Raw genomic sequence first — 27,422 nt, forward strand, 5'->3', positions numbered from 1 at the left:
CTGTTTGACATAGAAACATCAGATTTTCGTTAACAAAAAATACAAACTTGATTAATTATGACATTATGAAAAATATTAACATTCCACCCATGAGGCGAGAGAGGGCGCTTTTTGTCATTGATGGCAGGAAAGAGCTACAGGGAGTTGTAGAGACGACTTACAGCTGGTGAATATTACTGGAATCTGGAATTTCCAGACACTTTTTCGAGTAACAAGACAGGATGGAGGGTTGCGAAAGGAGGGTTTGGAAGACTTTGCAAGTCAAATAACCAATCGTTTTCACAGTCCGATTCCCTTGGGAGATCATTTAGGAGGGGTATATGAAGTCATTCCCCTCAAGCTATTGACCATAAACATACTCACATGCACACACACTCTTGCAGAGCTCATGATCTAGTGGCGAGGAGTCAACAATTGGTGGTGAGTCGGGATTTGTTTGGATTGTGTTGATGCTCTGTTTCTTATCTGGAAGGCGACAGTATCTAGAACGCATAGTTTTGCAAAGCTACAGTGAGGGGAAAACGTATTTGATCCCCTGCTGATTTTGTAAGTTTACCCACTGACAATGAAATGATCAGTCTATCATTTTTATGGTAGGTTTATTTGAACAGTGAGAGACAGAATAACAACAACAAAATCCAGAAAAATGCATGTCAAAAATGTTATAAATTGTTTTGCATTTTAATGAGGGAAATAACCACTAACTTGGCTCACAAATTTGATGACTTGGGACTCGACTTGATAGAACATAAAATAACTTGAGATTTGACTTGGACTTGGAGCCTCAAGACTCGGGACTCGACTTTGACTTGAGACTGATGACTTGAAATTATCTGGCCAGGTTTTGTAACGTTTTGTCACTCATTTTGTGGCACAGAGTCTCCGTGGATTACGCTCCACGCAGCCAGAGACAGTAGCCGCAGCATCGCCCTTTAAAAAAAAACTGCAACAGACTGGCTAGTGAATCGTACACACCCCTACTTCCCGCGGCTATATCTCGTACTGTTTATTGTAACACTTAGACATTTCTGTTTTTTGTTTGATACGATACATTTTCATTTACCATTTCTCTCTGACTGGGCTCGATGTTTATCGTGCACATGAACGTTCGCAAGACTCATGAGGTTTCCTCATAGAGATAGATAGAGGACTCATCTTTATATCTGTGCCACTATAGCGTCTTTGACAGCATGTGAAGTGCCATTGTGGCTACATCCAATAGGAATCCCCACACAGTTGACTACTTAAACTACTTTAAAATGGAGGAAGCAGGATGGAAGCCCTCAATGGCGCTGCCAATGCCAAAGCCACCTTTTGACCACTAGAGTCTATCATTCTCTATGGGTTTCCTTTGTTCATATTTCCCAGGTTATGTCACAGTTCAGTGTGTCTATGTCCTATGTCTCTGTCCTTCTGGTTGTGCGTAATAGGAGCACATGTGCCTCAGGACGCATAGAAATAGGCTAGTATGTTGAATAAGAGAAAATTGTTGTTCCAAGTATAAATGGTGATGAAATCTAATTAATAATATTTAAGTCTAATGTACCAATGTAACAATGGATGTGGAAATTGCCTTTTACATTGTAGAACCTGTTTATAGGTTGTAATTGCCAATTGGGTAATTGTATGGTCCTGGGAGGGGCTAAGTGCTTATATGTACCTGTTTCAGCTCCTTTTAGACAGATTCGATTTGGTTTCTCAAGGGGAGACTGTGCAGTCTTACACTCTACATGTATATTTGGTCAATCTACTTGGATATTTTGTATGATATGGCACTTTCACCATTGGATCACCAAGACCTGTAAATAAATATATACTCTGAGCACATCAACCTGCCTTGCCTTCTGCTGATTTCATACCCTTACGACTGCTACAAGGTCCCTATTTTACAATTATATAATTAAATTGTGTTGTAGACAAAAGTATGAGAAGGGCTCTCTGGTAGCCTCAATAAATAGACAAAGATTGCATTAATATATTTTTTTTTACTTGACTTGAAAAAACATGTGACTTGACTTGACTTGCTGTTAGAATGCATGACTTGCACTTGACTCGAGACTCGACCCGTTCTACTTGGGACTCAACTTAAGACTCTGACCTTGTGACTTGAGACTTGCTTGTGACTCGATAAATAGTGACTTGGTCCCACCTCTGGAATCATGTGGGATGAAGTGCATGGATTGCATTGAGGGTGGCTGGACGTAAATCTTACTCAACTATCGATTTCCTCCTCCACCTCCCTATCTTTCTCCAACCAGTTCTTTCAGCAGTGTCCTGACCGCAGTGTGAGCTGTTCCTGGACCATCCTTCTCCATGGACCGTACCAACAGTCTCCTGGTCCTGCTGCATGTCCTGGGTTCAGTTACGGTCAGCCTGGGCTGCTTCTGTGACCACTACGCCTGGAGCTCATGGTCCACCTGCACCAGAACCTGCAACTACGGGACGCAGGAGCGCCGCAGGTAAAATACAAAACTTACTATGAGCAGAGGGATAGCACATAACAAAATGGTAACTTTACATGAAGTAAAGTTGTGTGGCTTGCTTTAGCTCTGTACAAGTATTTTTATGCTAGTGGAAGAAGCTGAAAACGTTTTACTTTACTATTTAAAGCAAAGCAGTTAAATATAGTCAAAGTAACATTTAGTAAAATAATTGGTCTGATTACTTTGATATACTACTATATCAACCTTATTACTTTGGATTGTGGGGCAGTTAGATCACATGTCTAAATGTCTAAACTATAGTTGATGCATGTGAAAACTGAAAGAAGACATACAGATGTAGGATCTTAATTTGAGCCAGTTTGCTACATCAAACCAGTTGAAGAACTATGCAGAATAGCCTTTCTAGAAAATATCCTTTCTATTTTACTGAGCTAAGTTCAATTAAATTCTTCCTACAATAAAATCATATAATATAAAAGAATGGCACGGGACTTACAAGCATATCTTGTCTGCTAAATGAACAAACCTGGCACATAGCCAGATAACATATAGTAGGCCAACTCGTGGAGGCCTGGAGACGCTAAATGTGTTTTTGTTAATTAACGGTCAATTACCGTCAGTCTTTTGCATTAAAATAACGGGCTGACAAGATATCATGACTGCCACGGCCCTAACCTCCTGACCATAACTCCTGACCACAACTACTGCCCACATCTACGGACCACAACCACACAATTACTGACCACAACTACCGACCACACAACTACAGACCGCAACTTCTGACCACAACTACTGACCAGAACTCCTGACCACAACTACGGACCACAACCACATCACTATTGACCACAACTACACAACTACTGACCACAACTACTGACCACATCTACTGACCACAACTACTGACCACAACCACACAACTACTAACCACAACCACTGACCACAACCACACAACTTCAGACCACAACCAAACAACTGCTAACCACAACTATTGACAACAACCACGCAACTACTGACCACAACTACAGACCACAACTACAGACCACATCTATGGACCACATCTATGGACCACAACTACTGACCACAACCTCACAACTACTGACCCCAATTCCTGGCCATAACAACACAACTACTGACCAAAACTACTCATCACAACTGATTACAACTTCTGACCCCAACCACACAACTACTGACCATAACTACTGACTACACAACTACTGAACTACACAACTATTGACCACAATCACACAACTACTGACCACAACTAGTTACCACAACCACACAACTACTGACCCCCCAAAAATAACTACTAACCACAACTTCTGACAACCACAACTACTGACCACAACCACACAACTACTGACCACACAACTACTGACCACAACTACAGACCACAACCACACAACTACTGACCACAACCACTCAACTGCTGACCCCAACCACACACCTACTGACCACAACTACTGACCACAACAAAACAACTACTGACCACAACTACTGACAACAACTAGCAACCACAACTACTGCCCACAACAACACAACTACTGACCACAACTACTGAACCAAACAACTTCTGACTGCAACTATCGACAAACTACTGACCAATACTGAACACAACTACATCCCACCACAACACAACCCCTGACCACAACCACACAACTACTGACCACACAACTACTGACCACACAACAACTGACCACAACGACTGACCACAAAAGCACAACTACTGATCACAACCACTCAACTGCTGACCCCAACCACACACCTACTGACCACAACTACTGACCACAACAAAACAACTACTGACCACAACTACTGACAACAATTAGCAACCACAACTACTGCCCACAACAACACAACTACTGACCACAACTACTGAACCAAACAACTTCTGACTGCAACTATCGACAAACTACTGACCAATACTGAACACAACTACATCCCACCACAACACAACCCCTGACCACAACCACACAACTACTGACCACACAACTACTGACCACACAACAACTGACCACAACGACTGACCACAAAAGCACAACTATTGATCAACTTCTGACTGCAACTATCGACAAACTACTGACCAATACTGAACACAACTACATCCCACCACAACACAACCCCTGACCACAACCACACAACTACTGACCACACAACTACTGACCACACAACAACTGACCACAACGACTGACCACAAAAGCACAACTACTGACCACAACTACTGACCACAACCACATAACTACTGACCGCAATTACTGACCACACAACTACTAACCACAACTACAGACCACAATCACATAACTACTGACCACATACACTGATCACTACTGACCACAACTACTGACCATAACTAGCAACCACAACTACTGAAAACAACTACTGAACAAAACAAATTCTGACCACGACTACTGACAAACTACTGACCATTACTGACCCAACTACTGACCACAACTATGGACCACAACCACACAACTACTGACCATACAACTACTGACCACAACCACACAACTACTGACCACAACTACTTACCACAACTATGGACCACAACCACACAACTACTGACCATACAACTACTGACCACAACCACACAACTACTGACCACAACTACTTACCACAACTAGCAACCACAACTACTGCCCACAACTACACAACTACTGACCACAACTACTGAACCAAACAACTTCTGACCGCAACTACAGACCAATACTGAACACAACTATAGCCCACCACAACACAACCACTGACCACAACCACACAACTACTGACCACACAGCTATTGATTACACAACAACTGACCACAACGACTGACCACAAAAGCACAACTACTGACCACAACTACTGACCACAACTACTGACCACAACCACATAACTACTGACCACATACACTGATCACTACTGACCACAACTACTGACCATAACTACTGAACAAAACAACTTCTGACCACGACTACTGACAAACTACTGACCATTACTGACCCAACTACTGACCACAACTATGGACCACAACCACACAACTACTGACCATACAACTACTGACCACAACCACACAACTACTGACCATACAACTACTGACCACAACCACACAACTACTGACCACAACTACTTACCACAATTACTGACCACAACCACACAACTACTGACCCCACAACTACTGACCACTAAATTACTGAACTACACAAATATGGACCACAACCACACAACTACTGACCACAAACACACAACTTCAGACCACCACCACACAACTGATGACCACAACTACTGACCACAACCACACTTCTAACCACACAACCACTGACCACAAAACCACAACTACTGACAACCACAACTACTGACCACAACAAGTACTGACCACAACTACTGATCACAACCACAAATCTACTGACCACAACTACTGACCACACAACTACTGACCACAACTATAGACGACAACCATATAACTACTGACCACAACCACACAACTGCTGACCACAAGCCCACACCTACTAACCACAACTACTGGCCACCACAACACAACTAATGACCCCAATTCCTGACCACAAATTCAAACTAAAACCAGACAACTACTGACCACAACCACACAACTACTGACCACAACTACTGACCCAAACTACTCATCACAACTGATGACAACTACTGACCCCAACCATACAACTACTGACCACAACTACTGACCACACAACTACTGAACTACACAAATATTGACAACAACCACACAACTACTGACCACAACCAAACAACTACTGACCACAACCACACTTCTAACCACACAACTATTGATTACACAACTGCTGACCACAACTACTAACCACAAAAACAACTACTGATCACAACTACTGACCACCACAACAACTGACCACACAAATACTAAACACAACCACACAACTATTGACCACAACTACTGACCACGCAACTACTGACCAAAACTACAGACCACAATCACACAACTACTGACAACAACCACTCAACTGCTGACCCCAACCACACACCTACTGACCACAACTACTGACCACAACCAAACAACTACTGACCACAACTAGCAACCACAACTACTGCCCACAACTACTAAACCAAACAACTTCTGACCACTACTACCGACAAACTACTGACCAATACTGACCACAACTACTGACCACAACTACAGCCCACCACAACCCAATCCCTGACCATAACCACACAACTACTGACCACACAACAACTGACCACACAACAGCTAACCACAACTACTGCCCACAACCACACAACTACTGACCACACAACTACTAAACACTACTGACCACAACTACTGACTACAACTATTGACCACAACCACACAACTGCTGACCACAACTACTGACCACAACCACAAAACTTCTGACCACACAACTATTGATTACACAACTACTGACCACAAAAGGACAACTACTGACCACAACTACCGACCACCACAACTACTGACCACAACTAAAGACCCCAACCACATAGCTATTGACCTCAACTGCTGACCACATCCAAACTCCTACTGACCACAACTACTGACCACAACCACTGAACACATATACTGATCACTACTGACCACAACTACTGACCACAACTAGCAACCACAACTACACAACTACTGAACACAACTACTGAACCAAACAACTTCTGACCACAACTACTGACAAACTACTGACCATTACTGACCACAACTACTGCCCACATCTACTGACCACAACTACAGACCACAACCACATAACGTTTGACCACACAACTACTGACCACAACTACTCACCATAACCACACAACTACTTACCACAATTCAAAATCAAATCAAAAAATCAAATGTATTGGTCACGTACACATGGTTAGCAGATGTTATTGTGAGTGTAGCAAAATGCTTGTGCTAGTTCCAACAGTGCAGGAATATCTAGCAAGTAATATCTAACAGTTCCACAACAAATATCTAATACACACAAATCTAAGTAAAGGGATGGAATAAGAATATATAAATATATGGATGAGCAATGTCATTGTCAGAGCGGCATAGGCTAAGATGCAATAGATAGTATAGAATACAGTATATACACCTGAAGTCGGAAGTTTACATACACCTTAGCCAAATACATTTAAGCTCAGTTTTTCACAATTCCTGACATTTAATCCAAGTAAAAATTCCCTGTCTTAGGTCAGTTGGGATCACCACTTTATTTTAAGGATGTGAAATGTCAGAATAATAGTAGAGATAATTATTTATTACAGCTTTTATTTATTTCATCACATTCCCAGTGGGTCAGAAGTTTACATACACTCAATTAGTATTTGGTAGCATTGCCTTAAAATTTTTTAACTTGGGTCAAACATTTTGGGTAGCCTTCCACAAGCTTCCCACAATAAGTTGGGTAAATTTTGGCCCATTCCTCCTGACAGAGCTGGTGTAACTGAGTCAGGTTTGTAGGCCTCCTTGCTCGCACATGCTTTTTCAGTTCTGCCCACACATTTTCTATAGGATTTAGGTCAGGGCTTTGTGATGGCCACTCCAATACCTTACTTTGTTGTCCTTAAGCCATTTTGCCACAACTTTGGAAGTATGCTTGAGGTCATTGTCCATTTGGAAGACCCATTTGCGACCAAGCTTTAACTTCCTGACTGATGTCTTGAGATGTTGCTTGAATATATCCACATAATTTTCCTTCCTCATGATGCCATCTATTTTGTGAAGTGCACCAGTCCCTCCTGCAGCAAAGCACCCCCACAGCATGATGCTGCCACCCCCGTGCTTCACGGTTGGGATGGTGTTCTTCGGCTTGCAAGAACCCCCTTTTTCCTCCAAACATAACGATGGTCGTTATAGCCAAACAGTTCTATTTTTGTTTCATCAGACCAGAGGACATTTCTCCAAAAAGTACGATCTTTGTCCCCATGTGCAGTTGCAAACCGTAGTCTGGCTTTTTTATGGCGGTTTTGGAGCAGTGGCTTCTTCCTTGCTGAGCGGCCTTTCAGGTTATGTCGATATAGTACTCGTTTTACTGTGGATATAGATACTTTTGTACCTGTTTCCTACAGCATCTTCACAAGGTCCTTTGCTGTTGTTCTGGGATTGATTTGCACTTTTCGCACCAAAGTACGTTCATCTCTAGGAGACAGAACGCGTCTCCTTCTTGAGCGGTATGACGGCTGTGTGGTCCCATGGTGTTCATACTTGCGTACTATTGTTTGTACAGATGAATGTGGTACCTTCAGGCATTTGGAAATTGCTCCCAAGGATGAACCAGACTTGTGGAGGTGTACAATTCTTTTTCTGAGGTCTTGGCTGATTTCTTTTGATTTTCCCATGATGTCAAGTAAAGAAGGCACTGAGTTTGAAGGTAGAACTTGAAATACATCCACAGGTACACCTCCAATTGACTCAAATGATGTCAATTAGCCTATCAGAAGCTTTTAAAGCCATGACATCCTTTTCTGGAATTTTCCAAGCTGTTTAAAGGCACAGTCAACTTAGTGTATGTAAACTTCTGACCCACTGGAATTGTGATACAGTGAATTATAATTGAAATAATCTGTCTGTAAACAATTGTTGGAAAAAGTACTTGTATCATGCACAAAGTAGATGTCCTAACCGACTTGACAAAACTATAGTTTGTTAACAAGAAATTTGTGGAGTGGTTGAAAAACACGTTTTAATGACTCCAACCTAAGTGTATGTAAACTTCCGACTTCAACTGTACATATGAGATGGGTAATGCAAGATATGTAAACATTATTACGATAGTATAGAATACAGTATATACATATGAGACGAGTAATGCAAGATATGTAAACATTATTAAAGTGGCATTATTAAAGTGACTAGTGTTCCATTTATTAAAGTGGCCAGTGATTTTCAAGTCTGTATGTAGGCAGCAGCGCCTCTGTGCTAGTGATGGCTGTTTAACAGTCTGATGGCCTTTAGATAGAAGCTGTTTTTCAGTCTCTCGGTCCCAGCGTTGATGCACCTGTACTGACCTCGCCTTCTGAATGTTAGCGGGGTGAACAGGCAGTGGCTCGGGTGGTAGTTGTCTTCGAATATCTTTTTGGCCTTCCTGTGACATTGGGTGCTGTATGGGTCCTGGAGGGCAGGTAGTTTGCCCCTGGTGATGCGTTGTGCAGACCGCACCACCCTCTGGAGAGCCCTGCGGTTGTGGGCGGTGCAGTTGCCGTACCAGGCGGTGATACAGCCCGACAGGATGCTCTCAATTGTGCATCTGTAAAAGTCTGAGGGTTTTAGGTGACAGGCCACATTTCTTCAGCCTCCTGAGGTTGACGAGATGCTGTTGCACCTTCTTCACCACACTGTCTGTGTGGGTGGACCATTTCAGTTTGTCAGTGATATGTACGCAGAGGAACTTAAAACTTTCCACCTTCTCCACTGCTTTCCCGTCGATGTGGATAGGGGGGTACTTCCTCTGCTGTTTCCTGAAGTCCAAAATCATCTCCTTTGTTTGTTGAGATTGAGTGAGAGGTTATGTTCCTGACACCACACTCCAAGAGCCCTCACCTCCTCCCTGTAGGCTGTCTCATCGTTGTTGGTAATCAAGCCTACTACTGTTGTGTCGTCTGCAAACTTGATGATTGAGTTGGAGGCGTGCATGGCTTTGCAGTCATGGGTGAACAGGGAGTACAGGAGGGGGCTGAGCACACACCCTTGTGGGGCCCCAGTGTTGAGGATCAGTGAAGTGGAGATGTTGTTTCCTACATTCACCACCTGGGGGCGGCCCGTCAGGAAGTCCAGGACCCAATTGCACAGAGCGGGGTTGAGACCCAGGACCTCAAGCTTAATGATGAGCTTGGAGGATACTATGTTGAAGGCTGAGCTATAGTCAATGAACAGCATTCGGACTTAGGTATTCCTCTTGTCCAGATGGGACAGGGTAGTGTGCAGTGCGATGGCATCATCTGTGGATCTATTGGGGCGGTAAGCAAATTGAAGTGGGTCTAGGGTGTCAGGTAAGGTAGAGGTGATATGATCCTTAACTAGCCTCTCAAAGCACTACATGATAACAGAAGTGAGTGCTACGGGGCGATAGTCATTTCATTCAGTTACCTTTGCTTTCTTGGGTACAGGAACAATGGTGGACATCTTGAAGCAAGTGGAGACAGCAGACTGGGATAGGGAGAGATTGAATATGTCCATAAACCCTCCAGCTAGCTGGTCTGTGCATGCTCTGAGGACACGGCTAGGGATGCCGTCTGGGCTGGCAGCCTAGTGGACGGGTGACTGGCAAGTGGACTGGGCTGGGATGGCTAAGCATTTGGGCAATGTTCTTAAATTGCTGAGGTAAACACCAAGACATTCAGCCGCGAGAGGGGGAAGAGAGGGAGACATACAGTTTACTCTTTTGGCTTATGAGTGGATTTCCTACCGACTCGCCGTCCTCAATGTTTGAGGTTTTTCTGTAGGATTCCAAGTTGAATGAGTCCATTTTTGAGCTCCTTACTAAGGATTTGTTTAATCCTCTTTGAAAAATAGAGGTAGGCTTGTAGAGAATCGAAGGACCATGAATGTAATATGAAATCTTAGGTGCTGGCTTAAGGCCAGTAGCAACCACTGCAGAATTTCCGGTCAGAACAAGGGTGAGGCGAATGTCCAGGTTAAGGGGAGTTTAATAGAAGATGTCCACATTCACACATCACACACTCATCTGACCACTCATGGTTCAGATAACTGAGAATCATGTCCAGTGAGAACTGACATTAACAATGTGGTCCTGAAAGGAAATAGGAGAAAGAAAACTTAGGCTATAGCACTGCTATAATATGAATGATATGGCTGTATAAGCTAGCACAGGTAAGTAGATAACAGCAAGGGCTATACACTACAACAGGCATAAAGCCTAGTCACATGGCAATAGACTAAACAGCCTACTGGACTTGAAATTCAGGCAAATGTGCTCAAATAAACATTACAGTAATGTTGAAATGTATACATAATATAATTACAATGAGCATTAGTGATATACAGTACCAGTCAAACGTTTGGACACACCTACTCATTCCAGGGTTTTTCTTTATTTTTACTATTTTCTACATTGTAGAATAATAGTGAAGACATCAAAACTATGAAATAACACATATGGAATCATGTAGTAACCAAAAAAGTGTTAAACAAATCAAAATATATTTTATTTTTGAGATTCTTCAAATAGCCACCATTTGCCTTGATGACAGCTTTGCACACTCTTGGCATTCTCTAAACCAGCTTCATGAGGTAGTCACCTGGAATGCATTTCAATTAACAGGTGTGCCCCAAAAAAAGAAAAAAAGAAACAGGTGTGCCTTGTTAAACGTTAAATAGTGGAATTTCTTTCCTTCATAATGCATTTGAGACAATCAGTTGTGTTGTGACAAGGTAGGGTTGGTATACAGAAGATAGCCCTATTTGTTAAAAGACCAAGTCCATATTATGGCAAGAACAGCTCAAATAAGCAAAGAGAAACAACAGTCCATCATTACTTTAAGACATGATGGTCAGTCAATCCGGAACATTTCAACAACTTTGAAAGTTTCTTCAAGTGCAGTCGCAAATACGATTCAAGCGCTATGATGAAACCGCCACAGGAAAGGAAGACCCAGAGTTACCTCTGATGCAGAGGATAAGTTCATTAGAGTTAACTGCACCTCAGATTGCGGCCCAAATAAATGCTTCACATAGTTCAAATAACAGACACATCTCAACATCAACTGTTCAGAGGAGACTGTGTGAATCAGGCCTTCATGGTCGAATTGCTGCAAAGAAACCACTACTAAAGGACACCAATAAGAAGAAGAGACTTGCTTGGGCCAAGAAATACGAGTAATGGACATTAGACCGGTGGAAATCTGTCCTTTGGTATAATGAGATTTTTGGTTCCAACTGCTGTGTCTTTGTGAGACGCAGAGTAGGTGAACAGATGATCTCTGCATGTGTGCTTCCCACCATGAAGCATGGAGAAGGAGGTGTGATGGTGCTTTGCTGGTGACAATGTCTGTGATGTATTTAGAATTCAAGGCACACTTAACCAGCATGGCTACCACAGCATTCTGCAGCGATACGCCACCCCATCTGGTTTGCGCTTAGTGGGACTATCATTTGTTTTTCAACAGGACAATGACCCAACACAACTCCAGGCTGTTTAAGGGCTATATGACCAAGAAGGAGAGTGATGGAGTGCTGCATCAGATGACCTGGCCTCCACAATCACCCAAATTCAACCCAATTGAGATGGTTTGGGATGAGTTGGACTGCAGAGTGAAGGAAAAGCAGCCAACAAGTGCTCAGCATATGTGGGAACTCCTTCAAGACTGTAGGAAAAGCATTCCAGATTAAGCTGGTTGAGAGAATGCCAAGAGTGTGCAAAGCTGTCATCAACGCAGAGTGTGGCTACTTTGAAGAATCTAAAATCTAAAATATATTTTGATTTGTTCAACGGTTCTTTGGTTACTACATGATTCCATATGTGTTATTTCATAGTTTGATGTCTAGAAAATAGTAGAAATAAAGAAAAACCCTTGAATGAGTAGGTGTGTCCAAACTTTTGACTGGTACTGTACATACAATTGAAGTCGGAAGTTTACATACACTTAGGTTGGAGTCATTAAAACTCATTTCTTTCAACCACTCCACAAATTTCTTGTTAACAAACTATAGTTTTGGCAAGTCGGTTAGGACATCTACTTTGTGCATGACACAAGTAATTTTTCCAACAATTGTTTACAGACAGATAATTTCACTTATAATTCACTGTATTACAATTCCAGTGGGTCAGAAGTTTACATACACTAAGTTGACTGTGCCTTTAAAAAGCTTGGAAAATTCCAGAAAATGATGTCATGGCTTTAGAAGCTTCTGATAGGCTAATTGACATCATTTGAGTCAATTGGAGGTGTACCTGTGGATGTATTTCAAGGCCTACCTTCAAACTCAGTCCCTCTTTGCTTGACATCATGGGAAAATCAAAAGAAATCAGAAAAAGAATTGTACACCTCCACAAGTCTGGTTCATCCTTGGGAGCAATTTCCAAACGCCTGAAGTTACCACGTTCATCTGTACAAACAATAGTACGCAAGTATAAACACCATGGAACCACGCAGCCGTCATACCGCTCAGGAAGGAGACTCGTTTTGTCTCCTAGAGATGAACGTACTTTGGTGCGAAAAGTGCAAATCAATCCCAGAACAACAGCAAAGGACCTTGTGAAGATGCTGGAGGAAAAAGGTATAAAAGTATCTATATCCACAGTAAAACGAGTCCTATATCGACATAACCTGAAAGGCCGCTCAGCAAGGAAGAAGCCACTGCTCCAAAACCGCTACTGCAAATGGGGACAAAGATAGTACTTTTTAGAGAAATGTCCTCTGGTCAGATGAAACAAAAATAGAACTGTTTGGCCATAATGACCATCGTTATGTTTGGAGGAAAAATTGGGTACTTGCAAGCCGAAGAACACCATCCCAACCGTGAAGCACTGGGGTGGCAGCATCACGCTGTGGGGATGCTTTGCTGCAGGAGGGACTGGTGCACTTCACAAAATAGATGGCATCATGAGGAAGACATCTCAAGACATCAGTCAGGAAGTTAAAGCTTGGTCGCAAATGGGTCTTCCAAATGGACAATGACCCCAAGCATACTTCCAAAGTTGTGTTAAAATGGCTGAAGGACAACAAAGTCAAGGTACTGGAGTGGACATCAAAAAGCCCTGACCTCAAACCTATAGAACATTTGTGGGCAGAACTGAAAAAGCCTGTGCGAGCAAGGAGTCCTACAAACCTGACTCAGCTCTGTCAGGAGTAATGGCCCAAAATTCACCCAACGTATTGTTGGAAGCTTGTGGAAGGCTACGCGAAATGTTTGACCCAAGTTAAACAATTTAAAGGCAATGCTACCAAATACTAATTGAGTGTATGTAAACTTATGACCCACTGGGAATGTGATGAAAGAAATAAAAGTTGAAATAAATCTCTCTCTACTATTATTCTGACATTTCAGTCTTAAAATAAAGTGCTGATCCTAACTGACCTAAAACAGGGAATTATTACTTGGATTAAATGTCAGGAATTGTGAAAAACTGAGTTTAAATGTATTTGGCTAAGGTGTATGTAAACTTCAGACTTCAACTGTAGAATAGAAAATAGCCTAGCACCATAAATGAGCAATGCTAATAAATGTCTAATCATTAATAGTCATGCCAAATGCTCATGCATTCCAATGCAAAATGCTAACAGTAGTGCTAACGCTAGCGGGAGCGCAAGCTAGCTAACACGCTCAGCACACTGTAATTATACACAATAGACCACACATTTTAGCTCCACATAATATGACACAGATCTCAAGGAACTTACGTTTAGATGCAAGCACAATTAAACATCAGACATACAGGGATTCAGTCCACAGGAGGAAAAGTTCAGCAGGAGGGTAAACTGTGGAAGTGCTCATCAGGATGGGGAAAGCACGTTTCTGATCACACAGGCAGTGTTGCCAACTCCTCAGTAAGGAAAGTAGCTATTGGCTGTCCTAAAAGTCGCTAAATGACGTCATCACCTAATTTGCAGAATTGGCCATGTGCATGTAATTGTGATGGATGCTGTAGGAGAGAGGAATAACCTTGTGGGAGAGACACAAAGTGAGTAAAAAACTCCCTAAATATGTTTAGAACTACAAATGAACTTTCTTCTGTCGATTCTTGTTTTTTTTCATGTCACAATTCCAACCCTCCTCCTTTATCCGGGCTTGGGACCGTCAAAAGTGACCCAAAAGAGACACTCTCGCAGAGTTACTTATTTTTTTATTTTTTTTATTTTTTAAAGTTTGGTTTGGTTTTTAACCTTATGGTCCACTTAGGAGCCTACAACAAGTCACAGTAAAACATGAACATTTTTAACCATAACATTTAAAACATGTTTTTTTGACCCCCCTCCACACACACACAGGCTGTGCTGGCTCACAGAAAAAGTGGGTCATCGTCATTTTGGTCAAGGCTCTTTATGGCAGGTTCAGCAACTGAGGGAGCTGACTTAAATGAGTAAGCTGCTGATGTGCCAAAAAGCTGCAAAACATTATCAGGCAGCTGGTGCTCATAGCAAGCCTCACCAGACAGCTTTAGTCCATATTGAATGTACAGGATGGAGTTAAGGGTCTGCAAGGACATCCGATTTCTAAGTTTGCTTTTTACCACACTCATCTGGCTGAATACTCTCTCGATTTCAGCATTTGAGTGTGGCAAGGACAACACAGACAAAGCAGCCATGGCAAGTTCTTGAAACGGGTTGATATCAGCTGCATCCCTGAACTTCCAAATCTCACTCCAGAAGCCCAGTGTGTTTTTTGTCTCATTCCATTTACTAAGATGGATGGCACGCCATTGCTGGACAATTTAGTCTATCTCTGCAGGAGAGTAGCCAAGGAGCTTGGCTATTTTTTCTATTTCTCCAGGGCTCTTATTGTGCTTTAGAGTTTCCTCCACATTGTAAACTGACATGTACTGCAATGCTTCGATGTTGTCCAGCAGTCTCACCCTCAACTCATTAGTGAGGGAGATGGTGAAGGCTACACACCGCTTTCGGACATTGTTTTCATCCTCAGGCGCAAGGTGGAGCTCAGCTGCCTTTGACTCCAAAAGGTAACCAAGGTACGGTTTGGGACTGATGTATCCATCTATTGACCCTTTGAGTACATCAACATTTGCCAGTGGATTCAGCACCCTGCTGCTCACAGACTTGATCAGGCTAACCAAGCTGTCAAGTAGCTTAAGAGGATCTACTTGCTCTCCCTCAAAAGCCTTGATGGCCAACTGTACCTCACCCAGCACTGACTTCAAAAAAGTCAGATACAATATGTTTTGAGGATCACTGTACATGGAGTATAAAATCTCAGCCATGTAGCAGTGTTCACTGGACTTGGTGACTGCGAAATGCAGCCTAAGCTCCAAAATGTGTGAAACCGCAGGTTCAATGGAAACCTTTGGTTATCTGTTAATGTTTCTCCCCACAGTTGATGGTCTCATATATGGCCTTTTAGGCCTCCCTGCGCTTTGGAGACACTGAAGACCAGTTATAAGTCTCTCATACCAAGTACCCCACACTACGGGGGATGGTGTCATTGGAAGCATGACTTACAGCAAGCTGCAGAGAGGGGCACACACAGCGAATAAGAACCAGATCTTTGAGGCCATACTCCTCCTTCAGCACTTGATGGACCCCATTGTTAATCCCCGTCATATCAGAGGCATTGTCAGTCCATATCCCCAGGAGTTTCTCTTTTTTAAGACAACACTTCTCGAGGAAAGCCACAACAGCACAGGCTATAGATTTGGCATCTCCTCCCTCCAACTCAACAAGCCCCAGAAATGTTGATACAATTGTCTGCTTAGTGTCACTAAAAAGTACCTTATCACAACCCCCAGGTACTTAGAAACACTTACATCCGTGGACTCATCGAGCATGAGGCTGAAACGCTGGTCACCCACATCTGCAACCAACTTTTTCAGAAAGTATGGTGCTAGAACACCATTAATCATTTCTGTGCACTTTGTCCTGTGTATTTTGAAGTGGGTAGCACCAGTGGAGTCTGAGAAAGCAGCTCAACATGCTTCTCCAATGTGATCACATTCCAGCATGGAACAGTGTTCAGCGATAGCTAATGCCATGGTGGCCTCAGCCTTTTGTGCAGAGTCAATTTTTTTAACCATAAATGGCAGCTTGTTTTGGGTGGAACTGTTATAAGGCTTTGCCTTTTGAGTATGTTTTTGAGTTGTCATGTGTTTTTTTACATCAATACGTTTGGCGTAGAAATCAGCCTTACAATACAGGCAGTATGCTCTTGTATCATCTCCAATAAACGGCTTCAACCAGCCTTTGAATTCAGGGTTTGATTCCCACTCCTTTCTGTATTTTTGAGTGTACAGTTTAGACTGAGACATGATGAGCTAGCCAGCTAGATGTTTAGCTTATGTCTCAGAGAGGCACACACACAGTGGACGACGTGAGTAAGTGACTGTGTGAGTCAAATGCAGTGATTTATTTTTGTGCAGTGATTTATTTTAGACAAAGAACATTTTACATTTACATCCTGCCCTGAATGTAAGCCAGGGCGGGATCAGCAAGCTGCGGCTTCCCGCATGCGTGATTCATTTGCAGTCTGGACGCGGAGGGGTGAACATCTGCTCTGACTGCAGCTGGGAGGGACTGCTGCGCGAGGACTGGGCCGCCTGTGAGTGCTTTGGGACGGGGGTGTGGCCCACGGCAGCACCCGCTGCTCGTTGAGAAGAGTAAGAACGATACGTGCTTTAACATCAGATTCTCCAAAAGTCTCCAATAACACCAGAAAAAGTCGCTAGAATTGTCGCTAGTCGATTTTTTGAAAATGTGTCGCTAGAGGGGTATGAATACTCGCTAAATATAGCGACAAAGTCGCTAAGTTGGCAACACTGCGACACAGCGTGCTGGTGTTATAGACTAACTGAAACTGAAGTCCCGGGAATCAAGGCTGCTGATAGGCTAAACTAGATGTGGTGATAAGTATTTGGCGTGACCTTGACCAATAAGACACAAACAAAATTGGGGGCCGCCCACCAAAACTCACGGACCAGGCAAGGAGGTTATTAATCAGAGAGGCAACAAAGAGACCAAAGGTAACCCTGAAGGAGCTGTAAAGCTGTAGAGATTGGACTATCTGTCCATAGGACCACTTTAAGCCGTACACTCCACAGAGCTGGGCTTTATGGAAGAGTGGCCAGAAAAAAGCCATTGCTTAAAGAAAAAAATAAGCAAACACGTTTGGTGTTCGCCAAAAGGCATGTGGGAGACTCCCCAAACATATGGAAGAAGGTACTCTGGTCAGATGAGACTAAAATTGAGCTTTTTGGCCATCAAGGAAAACTCTATGTCTGGCGCAAACCCAACACCTCGCATCACCCCGAGAACACCATCCCCACAGTGAAGCATGGTGGTGGCAGCATCATCCTGTGGGGATGTTTTTCATCGTCAGGGACTGGGAAACTAGTCAGAATTGAAGGAATGATGGATGGCGCTAAATACAGGGAAATTCTTGAGGGAAACCTGTTTCAGTCTTCCAGAGATTTGAGACTGGGACGGAGGTTCACCTTCCAGCAGGACAATGACCCTAAAAATACTGCTAAAGCAACACTCGAGTGGTTTAAGGGGAGACATTTAAATGTCTTGGAATGGCCTAGTCAAAGCCCAGACCTCAATCCAATTGAGAATCTGTGGTATGACTTAAAGATTGCTGGGGGGTGAAAAGTTATGCACGCTCAAGTTTTCTGTTTTTTTGTCTTATTTCTTGTTTGTTTCACAATAAAAACAATTTTTGCATCTTCAAAGTGGTAGGCATGTTGTGTAAATCAAATGATACAAACCCCCCAAAAATCCATTTTAATTTCAGGTTGTAAGGCAACAAAATAGGAAAAATGCTAAGGGGGGTGAATTCTATTGTATTCTGTATTCTATTCTACTGTATTTTAGTGTCACACCCTGGCTCTGGGGACTCTATATGTTGAGCCAGGGTGTGTAGATTCATTGTGTTTGTGTGCTGAGTTTGAGTGTCTAGTTATTGTATTTCTATGTTGGCCAGAGTGGCTCCCAATCAGAGGCAACGAGTGTCAGCTGTTGCGGGTTGTCTCTGATTGGGAGCCATATTTAACTATCTGTTTTCCCTTTGTGTTTGTGGGATCTTGTTCCGTTTTTGGTTTGTTGCCGTGTCGGTTGTGTTATACCGAGGACGTCACGTTTTCGTTTTGTTCGTGCATTCATTAAATAAATAAATATGTTTGCAACTAACGGTGCGCATTGGTCTACTCCATACGACGATCGTGACATTTAGTCTATGCCACTCCAACATTGCTCGTCCTAATGTTTATATATTTCTTAATTCCATTCTTTTACCTTTAGATTGTGTGTATTATGTGTATTGTTGTGAATTGTTAGATATTACTTCACTGTTGGAGCTAGAAACACAAGCATTTCGCTACACCTGCAATAACATCTGCTAAACGTGTATGAGACCAATAAAATGTGATTTGATTTGAAGTATGTTGAAGATTTAAAGTGGGGACTCTTGCTACGAAAGCCCCATTAATCCTCTAGAGTCTATGCGGGCGTGGTTGTCCTAGAGCACAACAGCCGGCATGTACGTGTTTGTGAAGACTCACGTTTCCACAGAGGGGTCAAGATGGTGTGTAGCCCAAACGGTTCAGACACTACTGATAGAAGTTGGCAGATGCGGAAGGGCGACATCGTCGGATGCAGCAGATTGAAACGCAGCCCATGCAAAAAAAACAGATATCTCTATCTTAAACTGATGAATTTTGATGAGATTTTTATAATATGCTAATTAGACATAAACTCTATTATTATTATTTTTACTATAATAAGTCAGAAGTATGTCAGAGATTTAAAGTGGGGACTCGTGCTTCGCAAGCCCCATTAATGACGTAAAAGGCAGGATATTTTACTGTATGTAATTTATGATTTATGCATATAATGTTGAGGTCAGTTGGTCAAAGCTCCTTTTACGTTTGTTCAGTGTTTCCATGATTATCTCAGTTTTAAACAAACCTATTTTTTAAATGCAATAGAATACTACTTTCTGGGTTTTCACAATTCTGACCTCTGCAGGAGTATCCGGTATGATGACTATTACTGGAAGAATAGTTGTGAGCAGCTGTGTCAGAAACATGAGAGTCGGGCATGTAACGTCCAGGCCTGCTCCATCCACTGTCAGCTCACTGATTGGTCCAACTGGTCCATGTGCTCACCTTGTGCTAAAAAAATGGCAAGTGAAAGAATATACACACACAGAGACACACAGACAGAAATCTACGCACACACTTCCCCCCTGTCTGTCTCTGTCTCTGACTAGTTTTCTGATGTTGTAGTTAAGGACTCGGTCACTGCTAAGGCCTTCCCAGTTTGGAGGCGTGGAGTGCGATGCTGTTCTGACAGAAGAAAGAGTGTGTTACCCATCAACCGAGTGCAAGATGAAAACACTCAACTGCAAAGAGTTTCAGTGTGACAATGGTAAACAGTCACATATTCACCTACATATACAGTATAGACAAAATATTGCATGTGCACATTTAAACAAAACTCTGCTCATGTACATTTCCCCTTGTCGCAGGTCGCTGTATCAGCTCCAAACTAACATGCAATAAACAGAATGACTGTGGGGACAACTCGGACGAGAAGAACTGTGATGAATTCAAAATAGTGTGTCCTTTTGAGAAGAGAGTGGTCCCTGGAGCTGACCTCATAGGAAACGGGTAGGTCAAAGGCCAGCGTAAGACATTGCCTGGAGCAGTGGTCAATGTCACAGATGTTTAGCAGTAGTCAGTGGCATAAAAACAGAACAGGACTGCTTCATGTCATTTCTTGATACCGCTGCAAACACTCAACGTATCCTGTGATTTTAAGAAAAGTAACGTAACTCTAGGGTTAATGCTGCTGGCTTGTGTTACTTTCCTGTTTCAGGTTTGATGCCATGGCAGAGGAAATGAGGGGGGCGGTACTGGATAACATGTTCATGGGGGACACCTGCAATCTGAACAAGAGCAGAGGCAGCAACCACAGGCTGTACTACCGCGTCCCAGCCAATGTAGAAAGCGTTGAGATCAAGGTACAGTACTACTGCATAGAGATCTCATCTTATTCTATTTCCCCATGTTTGACTGGCCTGGGATCAGATCTAGCTGTGGTTCTGCTTCTACAGGTCGAGATCCCAGATGACTTTAAACAGGAACCACAGCCAGTCTACAGTGAGACCGTCATCCTGGCCTCCCCACCAGTCTCAACCAGCAGTTCTACCTCCTACAGTGACTCTGGTTTAATCTGGGTCCCCATCTTCTACTTTGGTTCCAGAAGCCACCACCAATCCAACACACGCTCCTTCAAGCAGGCTATTTCAGCTTCAAAGAAGACGGCAAGCTGCATCTCTATGCACTCTCACATATTCACAGTCACTTACAGGCATGCAGGTAGCTTAGTGGTTAAGAGCGTAATGCCAGTAACCGAAAGGTAGCTGGTTCTAATCTAAGTGAAAATATCCTGCAGGACTCCCAGTTCTTCCGAGTGCACCAGGTGTTACCTGTATCCAGATTCAGGATGAAGGATTCAGATCTGTACCTGGCAGAGCCCTTCTTACAGTTTCTGACCAGCCTGCCTCTGGAGTACAACTACGCTCTCTACAAGGAGATCTTCAAGCACTTTGGGACCCACTACTTCGCCTCCGGGACCTTAGGGGGGCACTATAATCTGCTTTACCAATTCAGCAGACTGGAGCTCAAGAACGAAGGTACGAGAGCACAACCTAGTGGTCAAGAGGAGGCACAGTACCCACTGCTATTACTGTACATTGTTCTCTCTAATTTCCTAAATGGTCTATTTGTTTGTGTTTCATTGTCACAGGTTTAACAGAAGAGTATACCAAAGGATGCCTAACGTCTGAGTCAAGCAGGGTTATAATAATTTACGCATCAAGTTCAAATGTTAAAAGATGCTCTGACAATACAATGACTGAAAAACATGAAGGTTGGTTTTTCTAATTACCGGTACATACAAATTGAAGTCATCTTGACTTTTCACTTGTTCGGTTTCATTAAGTATCTCTCTCAATAGTTTTGTTGAGAACTGGCTATTCACCATTTACTGTTACATCTGTGTTGGTCAGGCTCTTTCGTGCAGTCGTCAGAAAAGTCTTTCTCCGTGGTGCGTGGAGGCAGGACCGGAGAGGCTGCAGCCCTGGCCTGGGAGAAGAAACCACTTGGTGACAGCACCACTTATAAGAACTGGGCCCATTCCCTCATAGACAACCCTGCTGTGGTGGAATATGAGGTCAGAACTCACTCCATGGAATATAATGAAATAGGATGGAAACAATTAATCCAGTTAATTAATTGGTTGTTTGTGTATGATTAGTTGTGATATAGTGAATCCATACCATGTTTTTTTAGATATTTTCTGTTTATGACAGCACTTTCCTAAGACAAAAAACATGTCACTTCCTGTGTGAAATTGGTCTCCTTCCTATCTGTCTCCAGCTGTTGCCCATCATCAATCTGGTCAAGGGGATCCCATGTGCTGCCACTAAGAGAAGGCACCTGACCAGAGCTCTGGTGGAGTACCTGGAGGACTTTGACTCCTGCAAGTGTGCCCCCTGCCCTAACAATGCCCGTGCCGTCCTCTCTGGCACAGACTGCCAGTGCATCTGCCAGACGGGCACATACGGGCCCAACTGTGAGCAACGGGCGAAAGACTACACCTCAGGTACACAGCAGCACCCACTCACTCACTGATATACTGTTGGTATATCTGTTTTTTATACAGGATGAGGATTATGTATAGTCCCTGTTGTGTCATTTGTCAGTGCTCAGTATGTTTGACTGACACCAGACACTGCTGAATGTGGTTTGACTCCTGGTGAGTAGTACACACCAAACAGTGCTGAATGTGGTTTGGCTTCTGGTCTGTAAACACCAGGCAGGTCTGAGTGTGGCTTGCTGTGTGGTTTCCTCAGAGGCAGTAGATGGTTACTGGAGCTGCTGGGGGGCATGGAGTGCCTGTGATGCATCCATGAAGAGACATCGTACCAGAGAGTGCAACAACCCTGCTCCTCTGAGGGGGGGCAAACTCTGCCAGGGACCGGTCAGACAGGAGGAGGGATGCTTCATCTCCATCTTCCAAGAGTAAGAGAGACTGACATGTTTAAGCCTTGAGACAATTGAGACATGGATTGTGTAAGTGTGCCATTCTGAGGGTGAATGGACAAAACAAAATATTTAAGTGCCTTTGAACGGGGTATGGTAGTAGGTGCCAGGTGCACCGGTTTGTGTCAAGAACTGCAACGCTGCTGGGTTTTTCACGCTCAACAGTTTCCGGTGTGGATCAACAATGGTCCACCACCCAAAGGACATCCAGCCAACTTGACAACTGTGGGAAGCATTGGAGTCAACATGGGCCAGCATCCCTGTGGAACGCTTTCAACACTTTCTAGAGTCCATGCCCCAATGAATTGAGGCTGTTCTGAGTGCAAAAAGGCGGGGTGCAACTCAATATTAGGAAGGTGTTCCTAATGTTTGGTGTCTCAGTGTATATTGAAAACAGGTGTGGTTCCAGAGTTCATTAATACACTTTATGTTGGTGCTTCCTTTATTTTGTCAGTTACCTGTACATACCACACCAATAAAATAGAATCGATCAGGAAGAGAGTTGGTCTTCTACCTAAAAACGTACTGTTAATTTATATGCCTGAGTGTATTTCTGATTTTCTGTTTGTGTGTCTTTTCTCCGCAGGCAAAATGTATGTGTTAATGATGATGACTTTGCCACAGAGGGGCGGGCGGAGGGCTTGCCTCCCGGCGTAGAGGGCTGTCCAAGACCCAAGAGTCCTGCCAACAGTCACCTCAGGGTAGACCCAAGCTAACAACGCTAACTGCTAACAAAGCTAACAGAGACAGAGCTTACTAAAGATCTCTGAAAGAGTGATATTTCCAAAGGCTCTGGGCCAGCTCTCAGTGATGTCACAGTCTTAGTGACCTTTACCTGTTTATACTCTTATTACCATCTTCTTCTTCATTCATTCATTCATTCAGTCTCTCTCTCTCTCTCTCTCTCTCTCTCTCTCTCTCTCTCTCTCTCTCTCTCTCTCTCTCTCTCTCTCTCTCTCTCTCTCTCTCTCTCTCGCTCTCTCTCTCTCTCTCTCTCTCTCTCTCTCTCTTAGGGGCTTTATTGGCAATGTAAACAATTACATTGCCAAAGAAAGTGAAATAAACAATCATAAATTAACAGTAAACATTACACACACAAACGTTTTCAAAGAAACGTTTGACATGTTATATTATTAACTACAGTGTTGTAACAATGTACAAATCGTTTTTTTTCATTTTTTACGTTTTTTTTTTAGGGGGTAGATCAACGTAATATTGCAGATAGATTGTAACTTCCATCAATGTAATTGTCTGCATCACTTCCAATCCCCCATATGTTTTTTTCCCTCGCAAATATATATATATATATATGTATATATATATACACATACACGTACATATACATACACATATACATATCCTTTAAAAATATATATATTTTCCTTTATTACTTTCCAACCTCTTCCCTAATTGGAGTAAAATAGCTTTTTTAATTTTGTGTCAGTCACTGTGATCAGATATTCTGCCACTGTGTACTCTCTGTTTAGGGACAGATGGCATTCCAATGTGTTCAGTTTTTGAAGTTAATTCTTTCCCTCATGATTTGGTTGGGTCCAATTATCCGGGGGCTCTGTGGGGTCTGTTTGGGTTTTTGAACAGAGCCCCAGAACCAGCTGGCTGAGGGGCCTCTTCTCTAGGTTCATCTCTCTGCAGATTTTATGATGGAAGGTTTGGTCTCTCTCTCTCTCTCTCTCTCTCTCTTTCTCTCTGTGTGTTCTCTATGTCAGATAGATAAGCGTTACTATGAGTTTGGCGACATGGAGGAGTTCCTGTGCTTCACAGGGTTTGAAATGGAAGGTTACCAGTTCATCAACTGTCGCCCTGACGGGACCTGGACCCCGCCCACAGGGATGTGCATCAGTAAGTCTGTCCTCTTAGGAACAATCCATGCATAGAATGCGGGTGGAAGGCATAACACTCTCTCCATACAAAACCTCTGGACTTTGGAATCCATGTTTTGCCAATTCAATAGCATCTTTTTTTTTTTCTTCATGTCAAACCAGTCTTGTTGAGTATTTGTCCTGCATCTTAGGGAAGGTGTGCTCCCCGCCTGCCGTGCCTGAGGGTATGACTCTGTACCCCTCCAAGGAGGAGTACAGGGTGGGCCACTCCGTGGGATTCGACTGCACTGAGAGAGGCATGGCACCGTCAGAACGGGGCTTTTACACCTGTGCCAAGAGTCTAACCTGGGAGCCTCCACTTCCTAAAGACCTGCACTGCAAAATAGGTAGAGACTGTCTCAAAGGGTCTTTGAAGAAACATTGGAGGGATGTTGGTGAAACTTGGCATCCTTTTTAAGTCCTCATAGAGTTCATCGACAATCAAGTGGAGATCACATGATTGACAATAGGATTCAATTACGTAATTGGATGTTTGTCCTGTCAATGTGTCTGTCCAGATAAGCCATTTGTTCCTGACAATCAATGTGGGAGAGGAGAGAGACACGATGGATCCAAATGTATCTGCGTGGCACGTGAGACATGCCTGTGAGCACTTTTACCTATCAATCTTCATTAAGTCATGAATAATTAAATATGAATTGACTTTTAATTGCCTTTTAATGTTAGCTAGTCACGTGCATCTGAAGGCCACCGTAATCATTTGGTTCCCGAATCAGTCTGTTCATCTAGATTTGTCCTCTCCTTGGATTCACTAATGGTTTCCATATCTTTGTGTGTGTGTATTGCAGCCCATACAAAACTGAGTTCTGCATCTTCAATGCTGAAGTTGACAGGGCTGTGATGATGTCTTACTGTGGTTTCCACTCGGGCCGTTGCCATGGTGACCAGCTCTTCTTCATGAATGTGGGCCCATGTAACGAGGATGTGGTCAGCCTGGACTGGGCCAAGTTCAGGGTCAACATGGCTGGCAAGAGCTCAGTCCAGGAGCCCTGCGACTCTGACACCTGCTACGAGTGGGAGAGCTGCACCGGTATGACTGACTGGCCACAGATTCCCTCTCAGATTTAGATAGCACTTGACCACTTCAGCTGAAATAACCTAATCTGCAAAAAGTTAACAAGTTTACATGCAATACAATGAATTATGTTTAAAGGATAAATGTGTTTATAGGGTTTCAACATAGCAAAATCATTTCATATAACTGTGCTCTTTCCCTTTTGTCTTTGTGCACTCAGAGTCCAAACTATGTCTGTGTAAAATTCCCCACGACTGTCCTAAGAAGGGAGAACACATGTTCTGTGTGAAGCTGCTGAAGACCAAGAGCAAGAGGAGTATGACTCTGTGTTCCATGGCTAGCATCAAGTGTAGAAAGATGGAGTTTGAGATTCTCAACGAAGGCCCGTGTGAAGAGTCCACATAATCAGGTTCTACTGTATCTTTCCTATTCCTATATTATATCACCCTCTCCATTATATCATAGAGCACAATTTAACTGGGAAGACTGATGTTCAGAAGGAGCTGATTTTTGTCCCATTTCAATTGCAGCTTTGTTCAACTTCATTTGTTAAAGAATGTAGCTTGTAGTTAACTTCTTTTCAGGTTATTTTGTATTTGTATTTGTGTCTTTTTTATGTCGTTTTTGGACTATTTGCTTATGTGTTGTTATGAAATCAATTATATTTTGTCAAAATGTGGTGATTAAATAAAATTAACAAAAAAAAATGTGTCCAATATTATTTTATTTACAACAACTTGCAACTACAGATATCTGTCAAAATAAAGTAAACACCAACATAAAGTGTCTTAATAGGGTGTTGGGCCACCCACCACGAGCCACCAGAACAGCTTCAATGCGCCCTGGCATAGGTTCTAGAAGTGTCTGGAACTATATTGGAGCGACACCATTCTTCCATGAGAAATTCCATTTGGTGTTTTGTTGATGGTGGTGGACAGCGCTGTCTCAGGCACCGCTCCAGAATCTCCAATAAGTGTTCAATTGGGTTGAGATCTGGTGACGGAGGGACACAAACACACACACACACACACATTAAACCCCTTATGCTCCTTTGAGACCCCTCTTTCAAAGTCACTGAGGTATCATCTTCTAGCCATGGTAGTGAAAATAATAGGCAACTGGGCATTTGTATAAATGACCCTAAGCATGATGGGATGTTTTAATTGCTTAATTAACTCAGGAACCACACCTGTGTGGAAGCACCTACTTTCAATATACTTTGTATCCCTCATTTACTCAAGTGTTTCGTTTATTTTAGCAGTTACATGTAGGTCTATCCATTACCATGTAGAGTAGAAAATGGCTCTACCTTTATGAACACGGTATTAGAATATAAGAAACGACCTCTCTTCGATGTACAAAACACTACAAAGATGGGTTA

The 27,422-nt window shown here is 42.9% G+C and overlaps 1 protein-coding gene across 1 annotated transcript; it reads left to right on the forward strand.

The window, feature by feature from the left end:
• Positions 1–294: 294 nt before the first annotated feature.
• LOC121541634 (complement component C6-like) lies at positions 295–26,741 on the forward strand. Its single transcript, XM_041850792.2, has 18 exons — positions 295–420; positions 2,259–2,459; positions 20,043–20,199; positions 20,303–20,444; positions 20,545–20,686; positions 20,895–21,039; positions 21,133–21,342; positions 21,474–21,714; positions 21,828–21,950; positions 22,090–22,253; positions 22,460–22,685; positions 22,936–23,104; positions 23,712–23,826; positions 24,853–24,985; positions 25,158–25,352; positions 25,524–25,611; positions 25,815–26,056; positions 26,262–26,741. The coding sequence occupies exons 2-18, from the start codon at positions 2,314–2,316 to the stop codon at positions 26,444–26,446; spliced, it is 2,823 nt and encodes a 940-aa protein (XP_041706726.2). The 5' UTR covers positions 295–420; positions 2,259–2,313; the 3' UTR covers positions 26,447–26,741.
• The last annotated feature ends 681 nt before the right edge of the window (positions 26,742–27,422 follow it).

This window comes from Coregonus clupeaformis, chromosome 27 (assembly GCF_020615455.1).
Source record: "Coregonus clupeaformis isolate EN_2021a chromosome 27, ASM2061545v1, whole genome shotgun sequence".
Classification (NCBI taxonomy): domain Eukaryota; kingdom Metazoa; phylum Chordata; class Actinopteri; order Salmoniformes; family Salmonidae; genus Coregonus; species Coregonus clupeaformis.